The 21509-nt window shown below is 48.7% G+C and overlaps 1 protein-coding gene across 1 annotated transcript in view; it reads right to left on the minus strand.

Moving 5' to 3' along the window:
* ABCB7 (ATP binding cassette subfamily B member 7) overlaps positions 1-21509 on the minus strand; it is an 85279-nt gene that overhangs the window by 14968 nt on the left and 48802 nt on the right. Inside the window, exons 6-11 of the mRNA XM_038747699.1 lie at positions 9464-9596; positions 7097-7365; positions 4751-4839; positions 4566-4653; positions 2194-2368; positions 459-616 (exon numbers count right to left, since the gene is read on the minus strand). Of these exons, the coding sequence (XP_038603627.1) occupies positions 459-616; positions 2194-2368; positions 4566-4653; positions 4751-4839; positions 7097-7365; positions 9464-9596 (912 nt within the window). The remainder of the gene's footprint in view (positions 1-458; positions 617-2193; positions 2369-4565; positions 4654-4750; positions 4840-7096; positions 7366-9463; positions 9597-21509) is intronic.

Here is a 21509-nt window from a genome sequence, read left to right on the forward strand (position 1 = left end):
CTTCCGTTTGGCATCCACAAATTCTGCATCATTGATTGCAAACAAAAGGTAAAAAAAACAAGGGCACGATACAAATCCCCGTGGGGGGTAAGAATCGTCAAAGGTCTCCTTGGTAGGCGATCTCTTCCGCCCCGAAAAGGCCCTCAGAGCAACAAAACTACTGACTTTTAGACTGTGAGCCCACCTTTTAGGCTGTGAGCCCACTATTGGGTAGGGACTGTCTCTATATGTAGCCAACTTGTACTTCCCAAGCGCTTAGTACAGTGCTCTGCACACAGTAAGCGCTCAATAAATACGACTGATGAGGATGATGATAAAATCCGGAGCGGAGCGTTCCCTGAGAGGAGGAAATCAGCTAACTCAGAGAAGGCCGGGGGAGAACGAATAGTCCCACGGACAATCCCAGTAACTTGAATCCGACTTGAAAACGGTGCAGAAATTTGTCCGGCGGGACTTACTTTAATCTGGGTGTCCACCTTCAGCAGAGTGAACAGGGTGTTCATATCTATGAGCGCCTGCCTCGTCTCCCTGTACACGGTTCCCAGGAAATTGAGGGGGAGGGAAAGCTGAAACAGCAGCCCGTTCACCATGACCAGGTCTCCGACCGTCAGAGAACCTTAAAAACACAAAGCGGAGAGGAGGAGCAGGGGATCTAAGCGGCGGACAAACTCCCAGCACAGATGGCTTAACGTTCACTACGTCTTTTCAGATTCCGATTTCCCCCCACCCCGGGGACACGCTAATTCCCACCTGCGGGATCTTTCCCAGCGCGCAGTTCGGTGCTCAACACCCAGTCGGCGCTTAGTACAGTGCTCTGCACGTAGTAAGCGCTTAACAAATGCCAGCATATACATATATATATCGGCGCTTCGTCAATACTACTATTACTACTTTGTTCTGGGGGAGTCGGGTCAGTAAACTACCAGGGAGAATTCAGAGCGTCTGAGGTGTGGAATCGATCGATCGTATTTATTGAGTGCTTACTGGGTGCAGAGAACTGTACTAAGCGCTTGGGAGGGGACAATATAGATGAATGGGCGGACGCTCTCTGCTCACAACGAGCTTGAGGAGTAGAACCACTTGCCCGCTGCCAAGCAGAGGGGAAAAGAGAAATTCCACTCTCCGCCTCTCTCGCAACGCACCCCGGAAAATCCCGGTAGTTTTCCGAGTTGGCTCTAGAGTGGGGCGGAGAAACCTTCCCCGGAAACCTAACGCCCATTCCAAATTGGAAGAAGCAAGACAAAGACTCTGAACGGGGGAGGTGGGCAGGGTCAGAGGCACCCAGGGCAGGCCCCCATTCCCAGTCCCGCGCGCTGCCCACTGAGTCACCCCACCTCCAACTGTCAGCTGTGTGACTTTGGGCAAGTCCCTTCACTTCTCTGGGCCTCAGTTACCTCATCTGTAAAATGGGGATTAAAACTGTGAGCCCCCCGTGGGACAACCTGATCACCTTGTGACCTCCCCAGCGCTTAGAACAGTGCTTTGCACATAGTAAGCGCTTTAACAAATACCATCATCATCATCATCATCCAAGGCCCCATACGGCTTCCAAATTCCCGTTGTCAAACACGGGATCCTGGCAGTTTGGAACTCAATAGGGCCGACTCCTCTAGGCCAGGGGATCGACCATCTTCCGGGGTGGAGAAGAGGTGTTACGGTAGCAAAACAGTGGCTAGAGCTCGGGAGTCGGAAGGTCACGGGTTCTAATCCTGCCCCCGCCACTTATCTTCTGCGTGACCTTGGGCCAGCCCCTTCACTTCTCTGGGCCTCAGTTCCCTCATCTGTACTATGGGGACTGAGCCTGTGAGCCCCACGTGGGACGGGGGCCGTGTCCACCCGATTTGCTTGTATCCCCTCCAGCGCTTAGTTCAGTGCCTGGCTTAACAGACACCATAATTATTCGCGAGGGAACATAATCAGACCAAGACGGTCTAGCTCATTGCTGAAAGTGATCGAAATCGAGGGTAAATCTTCCCTATCCACTCACTGTTTCCATAAAGTCAAAGTAGAATAGCCTTTGAATTTAAGATATAATCAATCACAGATCCGTTACCCGTAAATGACTGTGAGCCCCCTGAGGGACAACCTGATCACCTTGTAACCTCCCCAGCGCTTAGAACAGTGCTTTCCACATAGTAAGCACTTCATAAAGGCCATTATTATTATTATTATTATTATTATTATTATTATTACCGGCTACAATTCCCTGGCTGGCTAGCACCATGATGGCTGTCAGGCCGACGCTGAAGATGGCATTCTGTCCGAAGTTCAGCATCGCCAGGGTGGTGGTAGTCTTCAGGGAGGCGGATTCGTACGTCTTCAAAAATCCGTCGTACCTCTGGGCTTCATACTTTTCATTATTAAAGTACTGCGGGACACAAGGACAGGGACAAGACGCGAATCCTCACGCGACGTTCTCGAAAAACCACTTCGGGGATTGACACGCGTGTTCCTCTTAAAAAGGGCGGAGCATGCGGAATGCCCCGGTTTTCCAGCTCTGACTTCACCTCTTCTCAGCCAGTCTGATGCTACGTGCACATCTCAATCGATCGTAATGATGGAATTTATTAAGCGCTTTACTATGTGCAAAGCACCGTTCTAAGCGCTGGGGAGGATACAAAGTGATCGGGTTGTCCCACGTGGGGCTCCCAGTCTTCATTCGCATTTTTCAGATGAGGTAACTGAGGCACAGGGACGTGAAGTGACTTGCCCAAAGTCACACGGCTGACAAGCGGCGGAGGCGGGATCTGAACCCGTGACCTCTGACTCCCAAGCCCGGGCTCTTTCCACTGAGCCACGCTGCTTCTCTAAATGCCCACCCCTTTAAACTGTGTCTCTACTTCGAGACTGTGAGGTCTCTGTGGGCAGGGAACGCATCTGCCAACTCTGTTACGCTGTACACTGCACTTCTAGACGGTGAGCCCACTGTTGGGTAGGGACCGTCTCTATATGCTCCCAACTTGTCCTTCCCAAGCGCTTAGTACAGTGCTCTGCACACAGTAAGCGCTCAATAAATACGACTGAATGAATGAATACTCTCCGTGTACCCGGTAAGCACTCAGTAAGTACGAGTGATTGAGTTACTGAGCGCCTGCTAAGTGCTAGGCACACGGTCCTATCATCATCATCATCCTTCCCAAGCGCTTAGTACAGTGCTCTGCACATAGTAAGCGCTCAATAAATACGATTGATTGATTGATTGATCAATCGTATTTATTGAGCGCTTACTATGTGCAGAGCACTGTACTAAGCGCTTGAGAAGAACAAATTGGCAACATATAGAGACAGTCCCTACGGGGAGGGCACAGTGGTATTATAACAGAAGGTAATCAAGTGGCAACACGCAATGATGCTACTTGGCTCAGTGGAAAGAGCACGGGCTTTGGAGTCAGGGGTCACGGGTTCGAGTTCCGGCTCTGCCAATTGTCAGCTGTGTGACTTTGGGCAAGTCACTTCCCTTCTCTTTGCCTCAGTTCCCTCATCTGTCAAATCCGGGGATTAAGACTGCGAGGCCCCTGTGGGACAACCTGATCACCTTGTAACCTCCCCAGCACTTAGAACAGTGCTTTGCACATAGTAAGCGCTTAATAAACCTCACTATTATTATTATTATTATTGTCACCACGTGATGGTGACCTCTTTCAGGATAAGGAATGCCCGTCAACGCACTCGGGTGGCAGCTTAGAGACCACCTGAGGAGGGGAATTGGAAGCCACCAGACAAAAATAGTGATTCGCCCCTGGGCCTTGAGACTCGCCTTGGGAGTCAGAAGATGATCAGGGGCAGGTTAAGCGACTTGTCACATTTACTCAGCAGGTGAGGGACAGAAGACATTCTGCCTCGAGCAGTGTGGCCCAGTGGATAGAGCCCGGGCAGAGGAGTCGGAAGAACTTGGTTTGTTTGTTTGGTTTTGTTCTCTGTCTCCCTCTTTTAGACTATGAGCCCACTGTTGGGTAGGGACTGTCTCTACATGTTCTCAATTTGTACTTCCCAAGCGCTTAGTACAGTGCTCTGCACATAGTAAGCGCTCAATAAATACGATAGATTGATTGATTGATTGACCTGGCTGCTAATCCCGGCTCTGCCGCCTTTCTGCTGTGAGACCTCGGTCAAGACACTTCACTTCTCTGTGCCTCAGTTGCTTCACCTGCAAAAAGGGGATTAGGAGTGCGGGCCCCAAGCGGGACAGGGACTGTATCCAACCCGACTGGCTTGTAATAATAATAATTGGCATTTGTTAAGCGCTTACTATGTGCAAGGCACTGTTCTAAGCGCTGCGGAGGATACAGGGTGATCAGGTTGTCCCACGCGGGGCTCACAGTCTTAATCCCCATTTTACAGATGAGGTAACTGAGGCCCAGAGAAGTTAAGCGACTTGCCCGAGATCACACAGCAGACGTGGCGGAGTCGGGATTCGAACCATGACCTCTGACTCCAAAGCCCGTGCTCTTCCCACTGAGCCACGCTGCCCAGCGCTTAGTACGGTGCCTGGCACATAGTAAGCGCTTGACAGATACCACAATTACGATTGTTAAAGCAGCCATACCGACAAGCCAACAGCTCACCTTCACAGTTTCGTAGTTGAGCAGTGAGTCTATGGCGGCGTTGCCGGCGTCGTTATCAGCCTTGTTCATTTCGATTCTGAATCGCGTTCTGCAAAAACCAAGACGGGCCCGCCGTGACGCGGCGGCCCCGGCCCTGGGAGGAGAACTCGCGGCCGAAGCCTCCCCGCACCCAGGGGATGCCTTACCTCCACTGGGTAACTGCCACTGTGAAGGCGGTGTACGCTCCTAGGGTTCCTAGGGTTACGACGGCAAACTGAGCCCCACATTTGTAATACTGGGGAGGGGGATGAAAAACAAAGACAGTCAGTATTGCGTCTGGACGGCTGATACCCCGACATTTCAGGCCTGCGAAGCCTTAATCCGCGTATTTGAATAAAAAACCGATGCTGGCTAGAAGAGGGATAATTAAGGGTTTAGTCGAGAGCCCGGGGACCACGTGGAAATCTGCTCTAGGCCGCAAAGAAGCCAAGTTCAAACAATAAATTACGAATGGGATTCGAGAGGAAGACCAGTCCTGTAAGACCAAAGAGAGATGAAAATCAACCGCAGAGAACCTGAGACGCTATTTCCCACAAAAGAGGCTCGGTGAAAAGAAATGACTACATTTGGGATACAGAAACACGGTGGAGGACGGACTCTCTGAAAACGAGTAACCCAAACTGATCCGTGGCTAATCTGGATAATCCAGAAAAAAGAGAAGTCGGGAGAAACCGCTAAATTGGGCCCGCGCCTGCCGGAGAGACAAGTCCAATTTTGCCCGGCTTCCTGAACTTTCAATTCCCTGAACTCAGCTTGGCCCCGGTCCGTTTGAATAGTTAGTCGCCTACTGTTCAATAATGATGAGAAGCGGCGGGGCTCAGTGGGAAGAGCCGGGCTTTGGAGTCAGAGGGCATCGGTTCGAATCCCGGCTCCGCCGCATGCCTGCTGTGTGACCTTGGGCAAGTCACTTCACTTCTCTGAGCCTCAGTGACCTCATCTGTAAAATGGGGATGAAGACTGTGAGCCCCACGAGGGACAACCTGATCACCTTGTATCCCCCCCAGCGTTTAGAACAGTGCTTCCCCCTTTTAGACTGTGAGCCCACTGCTGGGTTGGGACTGTCTCTATATGTTGCCAACCTGTACTTCCCAAGCGCTTAGTACGGTGCTCTGCACACAGTAAGCGCTCAATAAATACGATTTATGATGATGATGATGATGCTTTGCACAGAGTAAGCGCTCAATAAATACGATTGATTGAATGAATGATGACCACGCTAGAATTTGTTGGACGCTTCCTCTGCACCAAAGTGACAATGCCACACGCTGCGGGAGAGGTGAATTGGAGAGGAGAGAGGCCCCTATCCCACACGGGCCCCCGATTTAAGAGGTGGGGAGAGCAGATGTCATGCCATTTTCCAGATGAGGACACTGAGGTTTAGGCAGGATAAGCGACTTGTCCGTGTTTACTCAGCAGGTGAGGGACAGAGTTGGGATCGGAACCAGCTCTCGGGTCGCGGCCTCCCCGTCGTCTTTCCACAGTGCAGTGACTGCCCCTTGCCCCTGCTAACTTTGCTTTCACATCCTCCCAAGGTAACAGCACGGACAGCCCAAGTCTAGGAGTCAGAAGGTCATGGGTTCTAATTCCGGCTCCACCACTTGTCTGCTGTGTGGCCTTGGGTGAGGCACTTCGCTTCTCTGGGCCTCGGTTACCTCGTCTGCAAAATGGGGATCGAGACTGTGAGCCCCACGTGGGACAGGGACTGTGTCCATCAATCAATCGTATTTATTGAGCGCTTACTGTGTGCAGAGCCCTGTACTAAGCGCTTGGGAAGTACAAGCTGGCAACATAGAGAGGCAGTCCCTACCCAACAGTGGGCTCACAGTCTAGAAGGGGGAGACAGAGAACAAAACCAAACATACTAACAAAATAAAATAAATAGAACAGATAGGTACAAGTAAAATAAATAAATAGAGTAATAAATATGTACAAACATATATACATATATACAGGTGCTGTGGGGAAGGGAAGGAGGTACGATGCGGGGATGGAGAGGGGGACGAGGGGGAGAGGAAGGAAGGGGCTCAACCCGATTTGCTTGAATCCAGCCCAGTGCTTTGTCCGGTGCTTGGCACATAGTAAGTGCCCAATAAATAATAATAATACTATTTGTTAAGCGCTATGTGCAAAGCACTCTTCTAAGCGCTGGGGGGGGGGGGAATACAAGGTGATCAGGTTGTCCCATGTGGGGCTCACAGTCTTCATCCCCATTTTACAGATGAGGGAACTGAGGCCCCGAGAAGTGAAGAGACTTGCCCGAGGTCACCCAGCTGACAAGTGGCCGAGCTGGGATTCGATCTCCCAAGCCTGGGCTCTCTCCACCGAGCCACGCTGCTTCTCTAATACCGGAGTTATTATTATTACTGTCAACCGGCAAGCAGAACTTCAAAAATTAAGTTGCCACGCTAGGGAAATCCTTCAAAATGAAAAAAAAAAAACCATTTTGAAGGGGGGAACCGAAGCGCTTCAGGGAGGGGTGGTTATGCTCTTACCAAAATGCCGCTGACCAAAGCCACTTCGAACATGGTGGGACCCAGGTTGAAGACCAGGGCGCTCAGAACGAAACTGATTCCCCGCGTCCCTCGATCTATGGCTTTGGACAGGGCGCCCGTCTGCCGACTGAGGTGGAAGCCCAGGTCCAGGTTGTGGAGGTGGAGGAAGACGTTCCTGGCTATCCTCCGGATGGAGTTCTGGGCCACTTTGCCGAACACGGCATTGCGGACTTCGTTGAACAGGGCGGCGCCGGCTCGAGAGACGCCGTCTACAAACGCCAGGCAAAGGGAGAGAAAGGAAGGGGCTTTTGAGAACGAGGTTAAAAGAAAACTAATCCTTACTCCAGACGGGTCAAACGTCGGAAGGAAATCAAAAAAAGCAGCGTGGCCTAGTGGAAAGAGCTTAGGCTGGGAGTCAGAGCACCTGGGTTCTAATCCCTGCTCCGCCACTTAATAATAATAACAATAACGCTGGCATTTATTAAGCACTTACTCATGTGCAAAGCACTGTTCTAAGCGCTGGGGAGGTTACAAGGTGATCAGGTCGCCCCCCGGGGGGCTCGCAGTCTTCATCCTCATTTTACAGATGACAGAACTGAGGCACAGAGAAGTGAAGTGACTTGCCCAAAGTCACACAGCTGACAGCCCAGATTCGAACCCATGACCTCTGACTCCAAAGCCCGGGCTCTTTCCACTGAGCCACGCTGCTTCTTCTCTGCTGCACTTGGCTGTGTGGCCTTGGGCGAGTCATTTCACTTCTCTGGACCTGTTACCGCATCTGTAAAATGGGGATTTAAGGCTATAAGCCCTATGAACAGGGACTGCGACCAACCTGATAATTCTGCATCTATCCCATCTTACCATCTTATCCATCCACCCCCTTACCTCCTTCCCTTCCCCACTGCACCTGTATATATGTATATATGTTTGTACATGTTTATTACTCTATTTATTTATTTATTTTACTTGTACATATCTATTCTATTTATTTTATTTTGTTAGTATGTTTGGTTTTGTTCTCTGTCCCACCCTTTTAGACTGTGAGCCCACTGTTGGGTAGGGACTGTCTCTATATGTTGCCAACTTGGACTTCCCAAGCGCTTAGTACAGTGCTCTGCACACAGTAAGCGCTCAATAAATACGATTGATGATGATGACATCCCAGCACTTAGTAATAATTGTGCTATTTGGTACGTGCTTACTATAGGCCAGGCACTGTAGTAAGCGCTGGGGTGAATACACGCAAATCGGGTTGGACACAGTCCCCGTCCCATGTGGGGCTAACAATCTCAATCCCCATTTTACACATGAGGTAACTGAGGCCCAGAGAAGTGTAAGTGACCTGCCCAAGGTCACCCGGCAGAGAAGCTGGTCCAATGCCTGGCACACAGTAAGTGTTTAACAAGCACAATTTAGAAAAAAACCCATCACACGCAAGGCCATAATGCCAGGTATATCGGCCACTGCCTGTTTACTTCTTTTATTTTGTTGTCTGTCTCCCCCTTTCTAGACCGTGAGCCCATTGTTGGGTAGGGATTGTCTCTATTTGTTGTTGAATTGTACTTTCCAAGCACTTCGTACAGTGCTCTGCACACAGTAAGCGCTCAATAAATATGACTGAATGAATGGGTATCATTTAGATTATTTTAATCTGGTTTGGCTTTCCACCCACAAACACAAATTCACTTCCCTGGGAGGGAGCTTATGGCACCAGGCTACTTCCTGGCACTTAATAATGATAATAATAATATGTGCCAAGCACTGTCCTAAGCGCTGGAGTAGATACAAGGTAATCAAGTTGGACACAGTCCTTGTCCCTCATGGGGCTCACCATATTGATCAAATCCCGGCTCCGCCAATCAGCTGTTTGACTTTGGGCAAGTCACTAAACTTCTCTGTGCCTCAGTTCCCTCACCTGTAAAATGGGGATTAAGACTGTGAGCCCCCCGTGGGACAACCTGATCACCTTGTAACCTCCCCAGCGCTTAATAAATGCCTTCATTATTATTATTATTATTATTTTGCAGATGAGGTAACTGAGGCCCAGAGGAGCGAAGTGACTTGTGTGGGGTCACACAGAAGACTCGTGGCAGAGCCGGGAACTTGTCCCGTCTCGTTCTATTCCCGAAGTCGGGCTGATTCTCCTGAGGTCCTGGAATTCCGGGGCCGGTTGTCAAGGAAGGAGTGATGGGGACCCCCCCCCACCCCTTGCGCGCCCCCCTTCCCCACCGCCCCCCGACCACGAGATAACGATAAACATCCAAAATGCTAAGTCGTGTTCGCGGTGAAAAGGTCATCTGCTCAGATTGGCTGAAACCTTCCCGAAGAAAGTCAACACCTGTCGCCGGATTAAAGAATCCCACTTACAGCCAATCAGGACGGCCGTTGCCATGGTTGCGACTGTATTCGGTGCATCGCTCAGGTTCAGCATGTTTCCCGACATCTGGTTGAGGTTGTCTACTGCATATTTAAACATGAAGGGAACCACTATATTCATGGCCTAAAAGCATAAAAACAGCAATTACCCATCATGTGCTAAAATGTTTATTTATCAAAGTACAAATATTTACCCTAAATTAGCACCCGTGATTATATTTGGTTATTAACCGCTTACTGACGGTGACACGCTCTCTTGATGTGCAGGGATAAGACGCTTTCCGTCGGGAGAAGCCTTCATCGCAGGGTTCACACTGGCTCTCTTTTGGGATAGTCGCTCGCCAGCTGAGCGAGCGGTGCACGGAGAAAACCCGTCAGGCTGCAGATTCAATAAAGCCGGGGTCCGACCGGAAAATTCAAAGCGGCCAGGGTCTCCCCAGCGCAGGACTTACAAAGCTAATGTGGTGGCTAATGATCACCAGGAACGATTTTCTTTGGAGTGTGGGGGGGGGGAAAATAAATCACCGGTCCTGACAGCCGCTATCGAAATACCGACGGTAAATCGGGCCCTGAAACTCCAAATATAAAAATAGGGTCGGGCTCATTTTCAGGCACTAGAAGCAAACCCTCCAAACTCACAGGTCCTGGGACTGATAAACTTGTATATGTTAGGACCAAGAGGTGTATTGGCAGAAATTCAATTCACACAAACTGAGCTGAGCGCCCATGAAAATCATCCTAAAAGGCTCAGGAAAGCCGAAAAACCTACCTCTTGTTAATGTTCCATTATTATGCCGCTCACTTTTCCTAAACATGAAGACTTTACTGCTAACAAATCCTAATTTTAGCTCCAAAGGATGGAAGTTCTAGAAATCTGTGAAAAATTTCTACCAATCAGGATTTCAAAGTACAGTGCTTTAAGTGTCTTGGCAACTGAGCAGGTGTTCAGGCACTCAGTAAAATCATTAAACTGTACGGCGGACGATAAAACGCTTTTACGAAATGGACCAACTTTGTGTTGAATGTGCACTAGGAGGTGAATGGTTTGAAACTTTCTGAACATCACAATTTGGTGCCTTCGATGTTTAAAGTATATGTTCTAAGCACTGGGGGAAAAAACCCCACAGATGAGAATTAGACATGGTCTCCATCCCCCAAGTAGCTCTCAATCTCAAAATAAGAGGCGGGGAAGGAGAAGAGAAGGAAGTTCTCTTCCTGTATATATGTTTGTACGTATTTATTACTCTATTTATTTATTTGTTTTGTACATATTTATTCTATTTATTTTAGTTTGTTAATATGTCTTGTTTTGTTTTCTGTCTCCCCCTTTTACACTGTGAGCCCACTGTTGGGTAGGGACCGTCTCTATATGTTGCCAACTTGAACTTCCCAAGCGCTTAGTACAGTTCTCTGCACACAGTAAGCGCTCAAGAAATACGACTGAATGAATGAATGAATGAATGAAAAGTTGTTATCTGACATATAAAGAAAGGTGAAAATACGGGAACACAAAAACACTGTAAGAGACGATTCTATTTATTTTATTTTGTTAATATGTTTTGTTTTGTTGTCTGTCTCCCCCTTCTAGACTGTGAGCCCACTTGTTGGGTAGGGACCGGCTCTATCTGTTGCCAACTTGTGCTTCCCAAGCGCTTAGTACAGTGCTATGCACACAGTAAGCGCTCAATAAATATGATTGAATGAACAAAACATATGACAAGAAGCCATAGAGCGCTGACAGAGAAGCAATTACATTCCCCCCCCTTCAACGCCTTTTTGAAGGCCCACCTCCTCCAAGAGGCCTTCCCAGACTAAGCCCCGCTTTTCCTCATCTCCCACTCCCTTCTGCGTCCCCCTGACTTGCTCTCTTTGCTCTTCCCCCCAACCCCAGCCCCGCAGCACTTGTGTACATATCTGTAATTTTATTTATTTGTATGGATGTCTGTCTCCCCGCCTCTAGACTGTGAGCTTGTTGTGGGCAGGGAATGTCACTGTTTACTGTTGCATCGTACTTCCCCAAGCTGTTAGTACAGCGCTCTGCACACTTAATACTTAATAATCCTTAATAAGTATTATTAATAATACTTAATAATACTTAATAAGTATTATTAAGAATACTTAATAAGTGCTTAATAAATACGACTGAGTGAATGAAGAGGAGCAGAGTCGGGGCTCCTTGCAGCTCAGAGCCCACCAGTCCACGGCTCTGGCCACAGGCTCGCCTGACCCGTCGTTCTCAAAGTCGAGCCGGTCTCAATCAATCATACTTATTGAGCGCTTACTGTGTGCAGAGCACTGTACTAAGCGCTTGCTCTTGTGTGACGAGACAAGCGGGCTGACGGGAGTCCTGATGGGGTATAGGGAGGCGGGAAGCGGGGAGCATCTCTCCACCCCCGGCAGGCCTCAGAGGCCCACGAGATTGTACGCTTGTTATGTATGGGCAGGGAATGTGTCTGTTTGTTACAATGTACTCTCCCAAGCGCTTAGTACAGGGCTCGGCACAAGCTAGGCACTCAATAAACGTGACGGGGTGAATATACAGAAGACTGGTGGTGAGTCCTACAGCTAGAGATTCCTCAGTCTCTCAGGGTACCACAGGACGATGGCAGAGTTTCTGATGAAGCCCATATTTCCCCTATCCGCCCTCCTCACCTGCTCTGCTCTACTCGCTTCATTCATTCATTCAATCATATTTATTGAGCACCTATCATCATCATCATCATCAATCGTATTTATTGAGCGCTTACTGTGTGCAGAGCACTGTACTAAGCCCTTGGGAAGTACAAGTTGGCAACATATATAGGCAGTCCCTACCCAACAGTGGGCTCACAGTCTAAAAGGGGGAGACAGAGAACAAAACCAAACATACAAACAAAATAAAATAAATAGAATAGATATGTAGAAGTAAAATATGCTACGTGCAGAGCACTGTACTAAGCCCTTGGAAAGTACAGTTCGGCTTCCTCTGCAACCCCGTAAGCGCTCGAGAAATCCCACTCATTGAACAGGAGCGGCGCGTCCTGGTGGATAGAGCGTGCTGTGTGACCTTGGGCAAGTCACTGCACTTCTCTGCGCCTCAGTTACCTCATCTGAATAATGGGGATTCAGACGGTGAGCCCTACGTTATTATTATCATTGCCTGCTTTTAGACTGTGAGCCCACTGTTGGGTAGGGACTGTCTCTATGTGTTGCCAATTTGTACTTCCCAAGCGCTTAGTACAGTACTCTGCACATAGTAAGCGCTCAATAAATACGATTGATTGATTGATTATCATTGTTGTTTTTATGGTATTTGTTAAGCGCTTACTATGTGGCAAGCACTGTTCTAAGCGCTGGGGGAGATACAGGGTAATCAGGTTGTCCCCATATGGGGCTCACGGTTTCAATCCCTATTTTATATTCATTCATTTAATCGTATTTGTTGAGTGCTTACTGTGTGCAGAGCACTGTACTAAGTAGTTGGGAAGTACAGATGAGGTAACTGAGGCACAGAGATGCTAATCAATCAATCAATTGTATTTATTGAGCGCTTACTATGTGCAGAGCACTGTACTAAGCACTTGGGAAGTTCAAATTGGCAACATATAGAGACAGTCCCTACCCAACAGTGGGCTCACAGTCTAAAAGGGGGAGTGGCTAAGTGGCTTGCCCAAGGTCACACAGCGGACAAGTGGCGGAGCTGGGATTAGAACCCACGTCCTCTGACTCTCAAGCCCAGGCTCTTGCTCCAAAGCCGCTACGTGGGACAGGGACCGTGTCCAACCTGATTAGCTTATATCCACCCCAGAGCTTAGTGCGGTGCCTGGCACAGAGTAGGCGCTTAACAAATACCACAATCATCACTATTATTATTGACTTAATGAATCCCACTTTCTTCATCCTTTCCTCGTCGATCGGCTTCCTTGAAATCCCATGAATCGCTTCTGCGGCCCCGACCCGAGCTCCCTTCGGGTTCTCAGAGAGGTCTGGAACGATGATGGGAGGACCAGACCCCATTTTCTTTCAATGTCTGCCCTCCCCCTCTTGACTGTAAGCTGTTTGCTGGCAGGGAACAGGATTCCCAGATCTGTGGTACTGTACTTTCCCGCGTACTGAGTGCTCTGCAGTGATTGCTTGATTAATCCCAGTTCTCCCAGCTGCAGGCCATCCAGGCACCCAAATCTGATGCTTGTGTCTTAATCGCAGTTCTAATCCTGACTCTGCCATCACCATCATCATCATCAATCGCATTTATTGAGCGCTTACTATGTGCAGAGCACTGTACTAAGCGCTTGGGAAGTACAAATTGGCAACATATGGAGACAGTCCCTACCCAACAGTGGGCTCACAGTCTAATAGGGGGAGACAGACAACAAAACCAAACATACTAACAAAATAAAATACATAGAATAGATATGTACAAGTAAAATAAATAGAGTAATAAATATGTACAAACATATATACATATTTACAGGTGCTGTGGGGAAGGGAAGGAGGTAAGATGGGGGGGATGGAGAGGGGGACGAGGGGGAGCGGAAGGAAGGCGCTCAGTCTGGGAAGGCCTCCTGGAGGAGGTGAGCTCTCAGTAGGGCCTTGAAGGGAGGAAGAGAGCTAGCTTGGCGGATGGGCAGAGGCCCATTCCAGGCCCGGGGGAGGACGTGGGCCGGGGGTCGATGGCGGGACAGGCCACTTGTCTGTTGTTTGGCTTTGGGCAAGGCACTTCACTTCTCTGGGCGCCTCGGTGCCCTCACCTGTAAAATGGGGATTAAGACTCTGAGCAGGACAGGGATAGTGTCCAACCCGATTTCCTTGTATCCACCCCAGCACTCAGTACAGTGCCCGGCACACAGTAAGCGCTTAACAAAAACCGCAATAACGGACAGGAGGCCGACTCAGGCTCGTGCGCTGATCTCGAACTGCGGGTCGCAGCCTCTGACAACGGCGCATCTTGTGTTTCCGCACGTCTTATGGCAGGGGGCAATTCCATCCAATGCCCCAGTTCTTCAGGAACACCCCTTTCCTGATTTCTCACATACGCTTCACGTGACCACAGAGGCCCCCGCCCCCCGAAGGACTTACCATATCTTCAGAGAAGACAAACACAGATCCTCAGCACAGACCCCCGTAAGGCAGAGGGGTGAGAAAAACACTCAACCCTGCCGAAAGCACCGACACCAGGAATCTAGCTCGGATGCTAAAAATTGCAAAAATGCTGCCAGGCCCCGACAGAGCCGCTGCTTGACCCGGGTCAGCCTGAACTGCGATGACCGCGCCTGGAAATCACCACTGGCGACTGTCCTTTCCTAACCACCCGGGCGGAGTGAAAAGAGGCCCCCAATTAACTTCGACATTACATTTCATGCCGCCGGATTTCTCCTGTCACGTCCTCAGAGCATGCCTGCATTTCTTGGCCCACGGCGCTTAAACAACCGGGTAATCACAGCCCAGTGGGGATGGTGAGCTATTCGGGGGTGCCTTCTCCGGCAGCAGCAATGTGCTAAATCGCTACAAACGTTTCGGTTTTGATCACACGCTGAAGCGTCAACAGGTCGAGGGGGGGGGAAAACGCAGTTACGGATAAAATGATGAAGACGACAACTCGCCTCATCTCCTCTCCCCGTGACTAGGGAACACGGATAAACATTCTTGTCTGAGGCACGGTCTGGGTGAAGAGATAAGCCTCACTCAGGGCCCTTGAAGCCACTGGATTCACGCTTCCTAAGTCTGCTTGGGAAACCATGCTCTTAGGGCTGTCGGGCACATTTAAGAAAGGTGTCTCTTACACACACACAAAATCACCATGCCTTGCTCTCTCCTCTCGCCTGGCGACCACTCGCTCTCTTCCACCCTCCTACCGGGAATTGCCTTCCCTTCGCAACTAGCAGCCCACTGCTCTCCCCCATTTTCTGAAAGCTCACGTCCTCCATCCTCTAACCTCCCCACCCTATTTCCCCACTTACTGCCACGCCGGCGCTTCTGTGGGTATGTTTACACCCCAGCACTTGGACTCTACTACTTCCTCTTCTCTGCAACTTATTTTAATGTTTCTCTCCCCTGCTACAGCGGAAGCTCCTCGAGGACAGGGGTCCCATCTACTGATGCTACTGCAGTCTCTCAAGTGCTCATTACAGCGCAAGAACAGAGGAGGCACTCAATAAATATTATTGATCTCATGGCTGATAATAATAATAGTGATGATGGTATTTGTTAAGCGCTTACTATGTGCAAAGCACTGTTCTAAGCGCTGGGGAAGTTGCAAGGTGATCAGGTTGTCCCACGGGGGGCTCGCAGTTTTTTAATCCCCATTTTACAGACAAGGTAACTGAGGCACAGAGAAGTGAAGTGACTTGCCCGAAGTCACACAGCTGACAGTTGACGGAGCCGGGATTTGAACCCATGACCTCTGACTCCAAAGCCTGGGCTCCTTCCACTGAGCCACGCTGCTTCCCAGACCATGCACTTCGCTCTTTTGGAGCCAGCTTTCTCGCTATGCCCCAGTCTCATCTATCTCGCCGCCATGTCCTCCCGCTAGCCTGAATTTCCTCCCCCTGCACATAATGATAATACTATTAAAAAGTAATAATAATTACGGTACTTGCAAGCGCTTACTATGTGCCAGGCACTGTACTAAGGCAGATGCAAACAAATTGGGTTACACACAGTGGGGCGCATAGTCTCGATCCCCATTTTACAGATGACGTAAATGAGGCACAGAAGTGAAGTGGTTTGCCCAAGGTCACACAACAGACAAATGGCAGAGCTGGGATTAGAACCCATGACCTTCTGACTCCCGGCCCTGGGCTTTAATCACTACGCCATGGTGCTTCTCTGCTTCACAAAGGCCAAACCACCACTCTAATAATAGTAATAATGATGACATTTGTTAAGCGCTTACTATGTGCAAAGCACTGTTCTAAGCGCTGGGGGGGGGGGGACACAGGGTGATCAGTCTGTCCCACATGGGGCTTGCAGTCTTCATCCCCATTTTACAGATGAGGTCACTGAGGCCCAGAGAAGTTAAGTGACTTGCCCAAAGTCACCCAGCCAGCAAGTGGTGGAGCCGGGTTTAGAACCCATGACCTCTGGCTCCCAAGCCCGGGCTCTTTCCACTGAGCCAAGCTGCTTCTGTTCTGCCTCTGCCTTCAAAGTATTATTAAAGTCGCATCTCCTCCAAGAGGCCTTCCCCGAATAAGCTCTCTTTTCCCCAGCTGGCTCTTCCTTTCGGCATCATTTACATACTTGGATCTTGGGCTCTGCTCCCAGCTCTGCCAGTTGTCAGCTGTGTGACTTTGGGCCAGTCACTTCACTTCTCTGGGCCTCAGTTACCTCATCTGTAAAATGGGGATGAAGACTGTGAGCACCCTGTGGGACAAACTGATCACCTTGTAACCTCCCCAGTGCTTAGAACAGTGCTTTGCACATAGTAAACACTTAATAAATGCCATTATTATTATTATTGGGCCTACGGGCATTTTATATTCACCCACCCGCCACCTCACAACACTTAGGTGCAGATCTTTAAATTATATATTATAAATGGCTTATTTATTCACGCTAATGTCTGTCTCCCCCTCCAGACTGTAAGCTTATTATGAGCAGGGAACATGTCTGCTAATTCTGCTGCACTGTCCTCTCCCGAGCACGTAGTATGGTGCTCTGCACATAGTAAGCGCTTAATAAATTGATACTGAAGGGCAGATTCAATCACTAACTCACGCCTATTTGTGGTGCCTGCTTGAAGGATTCCTCTCAGGATCAAATACACCCCGATCAAACCGGGGAGGTCAATACAAAACCCTGAATCCCATTGATCTGATCATCTGGACTCACTTGGCTGAAACCATTCTAGAAGCTGGGGTAAGAGCAGGAGAAAATATATTTGACTATTTTTGAAAGGAAAATCCAAGAGGAAAAACACTCTCTGGAATAATGCGCATAATCTTTTTAGACCACGGAATTGAGTTACGAACGCCCCTTTTGGGTGCATTCGAATGCTGAGATTGCTTTTTCAGCTTCCAAGATCAACATTCCTCACCCTGGTACAGCTGAGACATTAATAGAAATAAATTAAATTACGGATACGTACGGAAGTGCTGTGGGGCCGACGGAGGGGTGAATAAAGGATGCAAATCGCAGTGCAAGGGTGATGTAGGAGAGAGAGTGGGAGGAAACGAGGGTTTAGTCAGGAAAGGCCTCTTAGGGATGGGCTTATAACCAGGCTTTGAAGGTGGGGAGAGGGAACGCTTGTCGGTTTTGAAGAGGGAGGGAGTTCCAAGCCGGAGGTAAAATGTGGGTGAGGGTTGGCATTAGAGGAGCAAAGTCTGCAAGCTGGGTTCTAGTAGGAGAGTGGCAAGGTGGCAAGATGACTGAGTGCTTTAAAGTCGACGGTGAGGAACTTCTGTTTGATGCCGACATGGATGGGTAACCACCGGAGTTTCTTGAGGAGTGGGGAAACATCGCCTGAACATTTTTGCAGAAAAGTGATCCGGATTGGGGTGGGGAGAGGCGGGAGGCGGGGAGGTCGGCAGGCTGATGCGGTAATCCAGGCGGGATAGGACATGTGCTTGGATTTACGTGGCTGCAGTTTGGATGGAGAGGAGAGGCTGGATTTTAGCGATGGGAAGGTTGAACCGAACAGATCGGGTGACAGGCTGAATATGGAGGCTGAATGAGAGTGATGAGTTGAGGATAATGCCAAGGTTATGGGCTTGTGAGCCAAGGAGGATGGTGGTGTCTACAGTGATGGGAAAGTCAAGGGGAGGGCAGGGTTTGGGTTGGCGTATGACGAGTTCTGTTTCGGACATATTAAGTTTGAGGTGTCGGCAGGAAACAGGAAAAGCAGCACAGGCCTTGGACAATCCCGGCTCCACCACTTGTCTGCTGCGTGACCTTGGACAAGGCGTTTAACTTCTCTGTGCCCCAGTTACCTCATCTGTACGAGGAGGGTTAAGACCGTGAGCCGCGCGTGCGACACGGATTGTGTACCACCTGATTATCTTGTATCTAAACCAACACTTAGCACAGTGCTTGGCCTATAGCAAGCGCTTAGCAAATACCGTGAAAAAGAATGAGGCTGCAGAGAAGGAGAGAGATGTAGATTTGGGAATCACCTGCACAGAGAGGGTAGTTGAAGCCAAAGGGGCGAATGTAGATTGCCACCGTGTAAATTAATTGGGAGGATATTAAGAACGGCTGGTAACGGAAGGCAGCTTATTTTACCCCCTTTGAAGGAGTGAGAGGTAGACGGGATCTTTGGGCGTGCAAGACTTTCCAAAGAGTGCAGTTTATGGGAAAATGGCAATCCTATCCAAGGGAGAGTGGGTGTAGATGGAGAATTAGTAGTGGACTCCCAAGCGCTTAAGACAGTGCTCTGCACACAGTAAGCGCTCAATAAATACGACTGAATGAATGAATGACTCAGAACTGAACCTTAAGAGGCTCCCACAGATAAGGGGAGGGAGGCAGAGGAGGAGCCCGCGAGAAACCCTGCGAAAGTGTGGCCAGAGCGATAGGAGGAAAACCAGGAGAAGGCCGTGTCAGTGACGCCGAAGTTGGACCAGGAGAAGGGGGTGGTCGACACAAGTCAGCCGAGAGGTCGAGGAAGATCAGAATGAGGTAATGGCCACGGGATTTGGAGAGATCACTGGTGATCTATGAGACGGGCAGTTTCGAGTGACGGGGGCACCCGGAAGCCAAAAAATGCAACGTCTCCAGCTCATCTCTAGACTGTAAGCTCATTGTGGGCAGGGAACGTGTCTGTTTATTTTTATATTGCACTCTCCCAAGCACTTAGTACAGTGCTTTACACACAGTAAGTGCTCAATACACACGACTGAATGAATGAATGAATCAATCCAGCCACATCCCTCCGCCACAGGACAGGCTCACTATCGTGTGAGATTCCCTGAAGGTTGGTCACGGATCGGGGTGGGTGGGAATAATAATAATAATAATGGCATTCATTAAGCCATTATATTCACCCACCCGCCACCTCACAACACTTAGGTGCATATCTTTAAATTAAAGCACTGCTCTAAGCGCTGGGGAAGTCTCAAGGTGATCAGGTTGTCCCACGGGGGGCTCACAGTCTTAATCCCCATTTTGAAGATGAGGTAACTGAGGCACAGAGAAGTGAAGTGACTTGCCCAAAGTCACACAGCTGACAACTGGCGGAGCCGGGATTTCAACCCATGACTTCTGGCTCCAAAGCCCGTGCTCTTTTCACTGAGCCACGCTGCTTCTCTGGAAATGCCACTTTCCCATAAACTACACTCCTTGGAAAGTCTTCTTGCACCCTAAGAGATCCCCGTCTACCGCTCACTCCTTCAAAGGGGGGAAAATTAGCTGCCTTCCGTTACCAGCCGTTCTTAATATCCTTCAATTAATTAACAGGATGGCAATCTACGTCTCTGCTGGAACAGCTCCTTTCCCCGCTTTAATAAAATTTAAAGCCCGGGTCTCGGGGTACGCCAGCTCGGACTCCCCGAGAGAGGCGTCGGAATTCAGAATCAGGCTGCGGGCGTCTTGTTTCATTCATAATCAACTCGGTCTGCATTCTCGTCACTTATTTGCTTTTGAAAAAAAAAATAAAAATCGGTTAATCTCCTAAGGATTACACTCGGAGAGAAATGAAAATTAGTTATTAAAATAAGTCCTTTATATTCAGCCAGTTAAACCACGGGGAGATGTAGGACCTAGGACAAGGACGAGATTTCAGCAACACCTGTGACAAATATAAAGCTTCAAAAATCTAGAACAAGCCAAAGAATTTATTTTCCTAAAACACACCTGAATTTTCTTTTTTTATAGAGCCGGATGATTTCATCAGATAAACAGGCTACCCTCCTTCGGTGGAAGTCTTTAAAAAAAATTTCAGCCACTCCAACAAAGCCGCTCACTTGATTTTTATCATGGAAATATACTCTTTACCACATTGTGCTACAGATAAGGAACAGGGGACTTCTTTTTTTAAAAAAAAAACGGCATTTGTTAAGCACTTCGATGTGCTAGACACCTTTCTAAGCCGTGGGGTAACTCAGCATTAAAATGACTAGAAACAAAAGCTTAAGCCTCTGTCAATTAAACTACTTACTCTACACAGATTAAGAGATATCCAGAGAATAAACCGCCTTGAAATGTCTGCTCAGTAGTTAATTCCCAGTTTCCAGCCGTATTTGCAGGGTGTCCAAGAAAGGGCCATTTAATTTGAATACATCACCAGAAGCATGGAAGGATTATTTAATAAAGGAGGGTTACAGGGATGGGGGAGAAACAGGTTTGCTAAGGCGTTTTCTAACCGCTAAAGCTTGGCGTCCAGGTGAATTTCACGTCTGATCTATGATCACGATCAGTTCTCTTTGTTCAGACCCCACCAAAGGATGAAAATTACAAATTGGTAATACAGAAATTAGAAACTATCGTTCTTTTATAAATACTGCACTTGCAACAATGGGGAAAGGGCATTTTTTTTTCTTTTGCTAAGATGGCAGACTCACTTCCTATCTGTATATTAAGTCCAACTCTTGGGGAAATAAAAATTTTGAACCCTTAGAAGTGAGCGAGGGACACGTGAAAAGGTTGCAGAAGTAGCAGGCCAACAGGGAGATAATTCACACAAGGCAGGCTGACACACAATGCAGACCGATCTGACAAATCACTTATTCAAAGCTTCCATTTAAGATATGTTTTATTAGACGGGGAGTGACGTGGGTGGAGAGAAGGAGCAGGCCCTTAGACGGTTCTCCAGTTTCTGATGCATATACTACGTCTGTATATGTTGCCGACTTGTACTTCCCAAGCGCTTAGTACAGTGCTCGGCACACAGTAAGCGCTCAATAAATACGATTGAATGAATGAATGAATTAGGGAACTGCAGTCGGTGAAGCGTTTAAAATGAGGGCCGGGGTCAGGGAACCCAGAATCAAACTGGGAGCCGAGGCAGGGCACAAGTAGCTTTTGTCAAAAACTACACAACGAAGTTATTCCTCGCTTTTTCCACAACGGAACCGTCTAAAACTAGAAACAAGCCAAAGGCGGTACTGAAAACACTGAACTGCAT

The sequence above is a fragment of the Tachyglossus aculeatus genome, chromosome 6 (assembly GCF_015852505.1).
Source record: "Tachyglossus aculeatus isolate mTacAcu1 chromosome 6, mTacAcu1.pri, whole genome shotgun sequence".
Classification (NCBI taxonomy): Eukaryota; Metazoa; Chordata; class Mammalia; order Monotremata; family Tachyglossidae; genus Tachyglossus; species Tachyglossus aculeatus.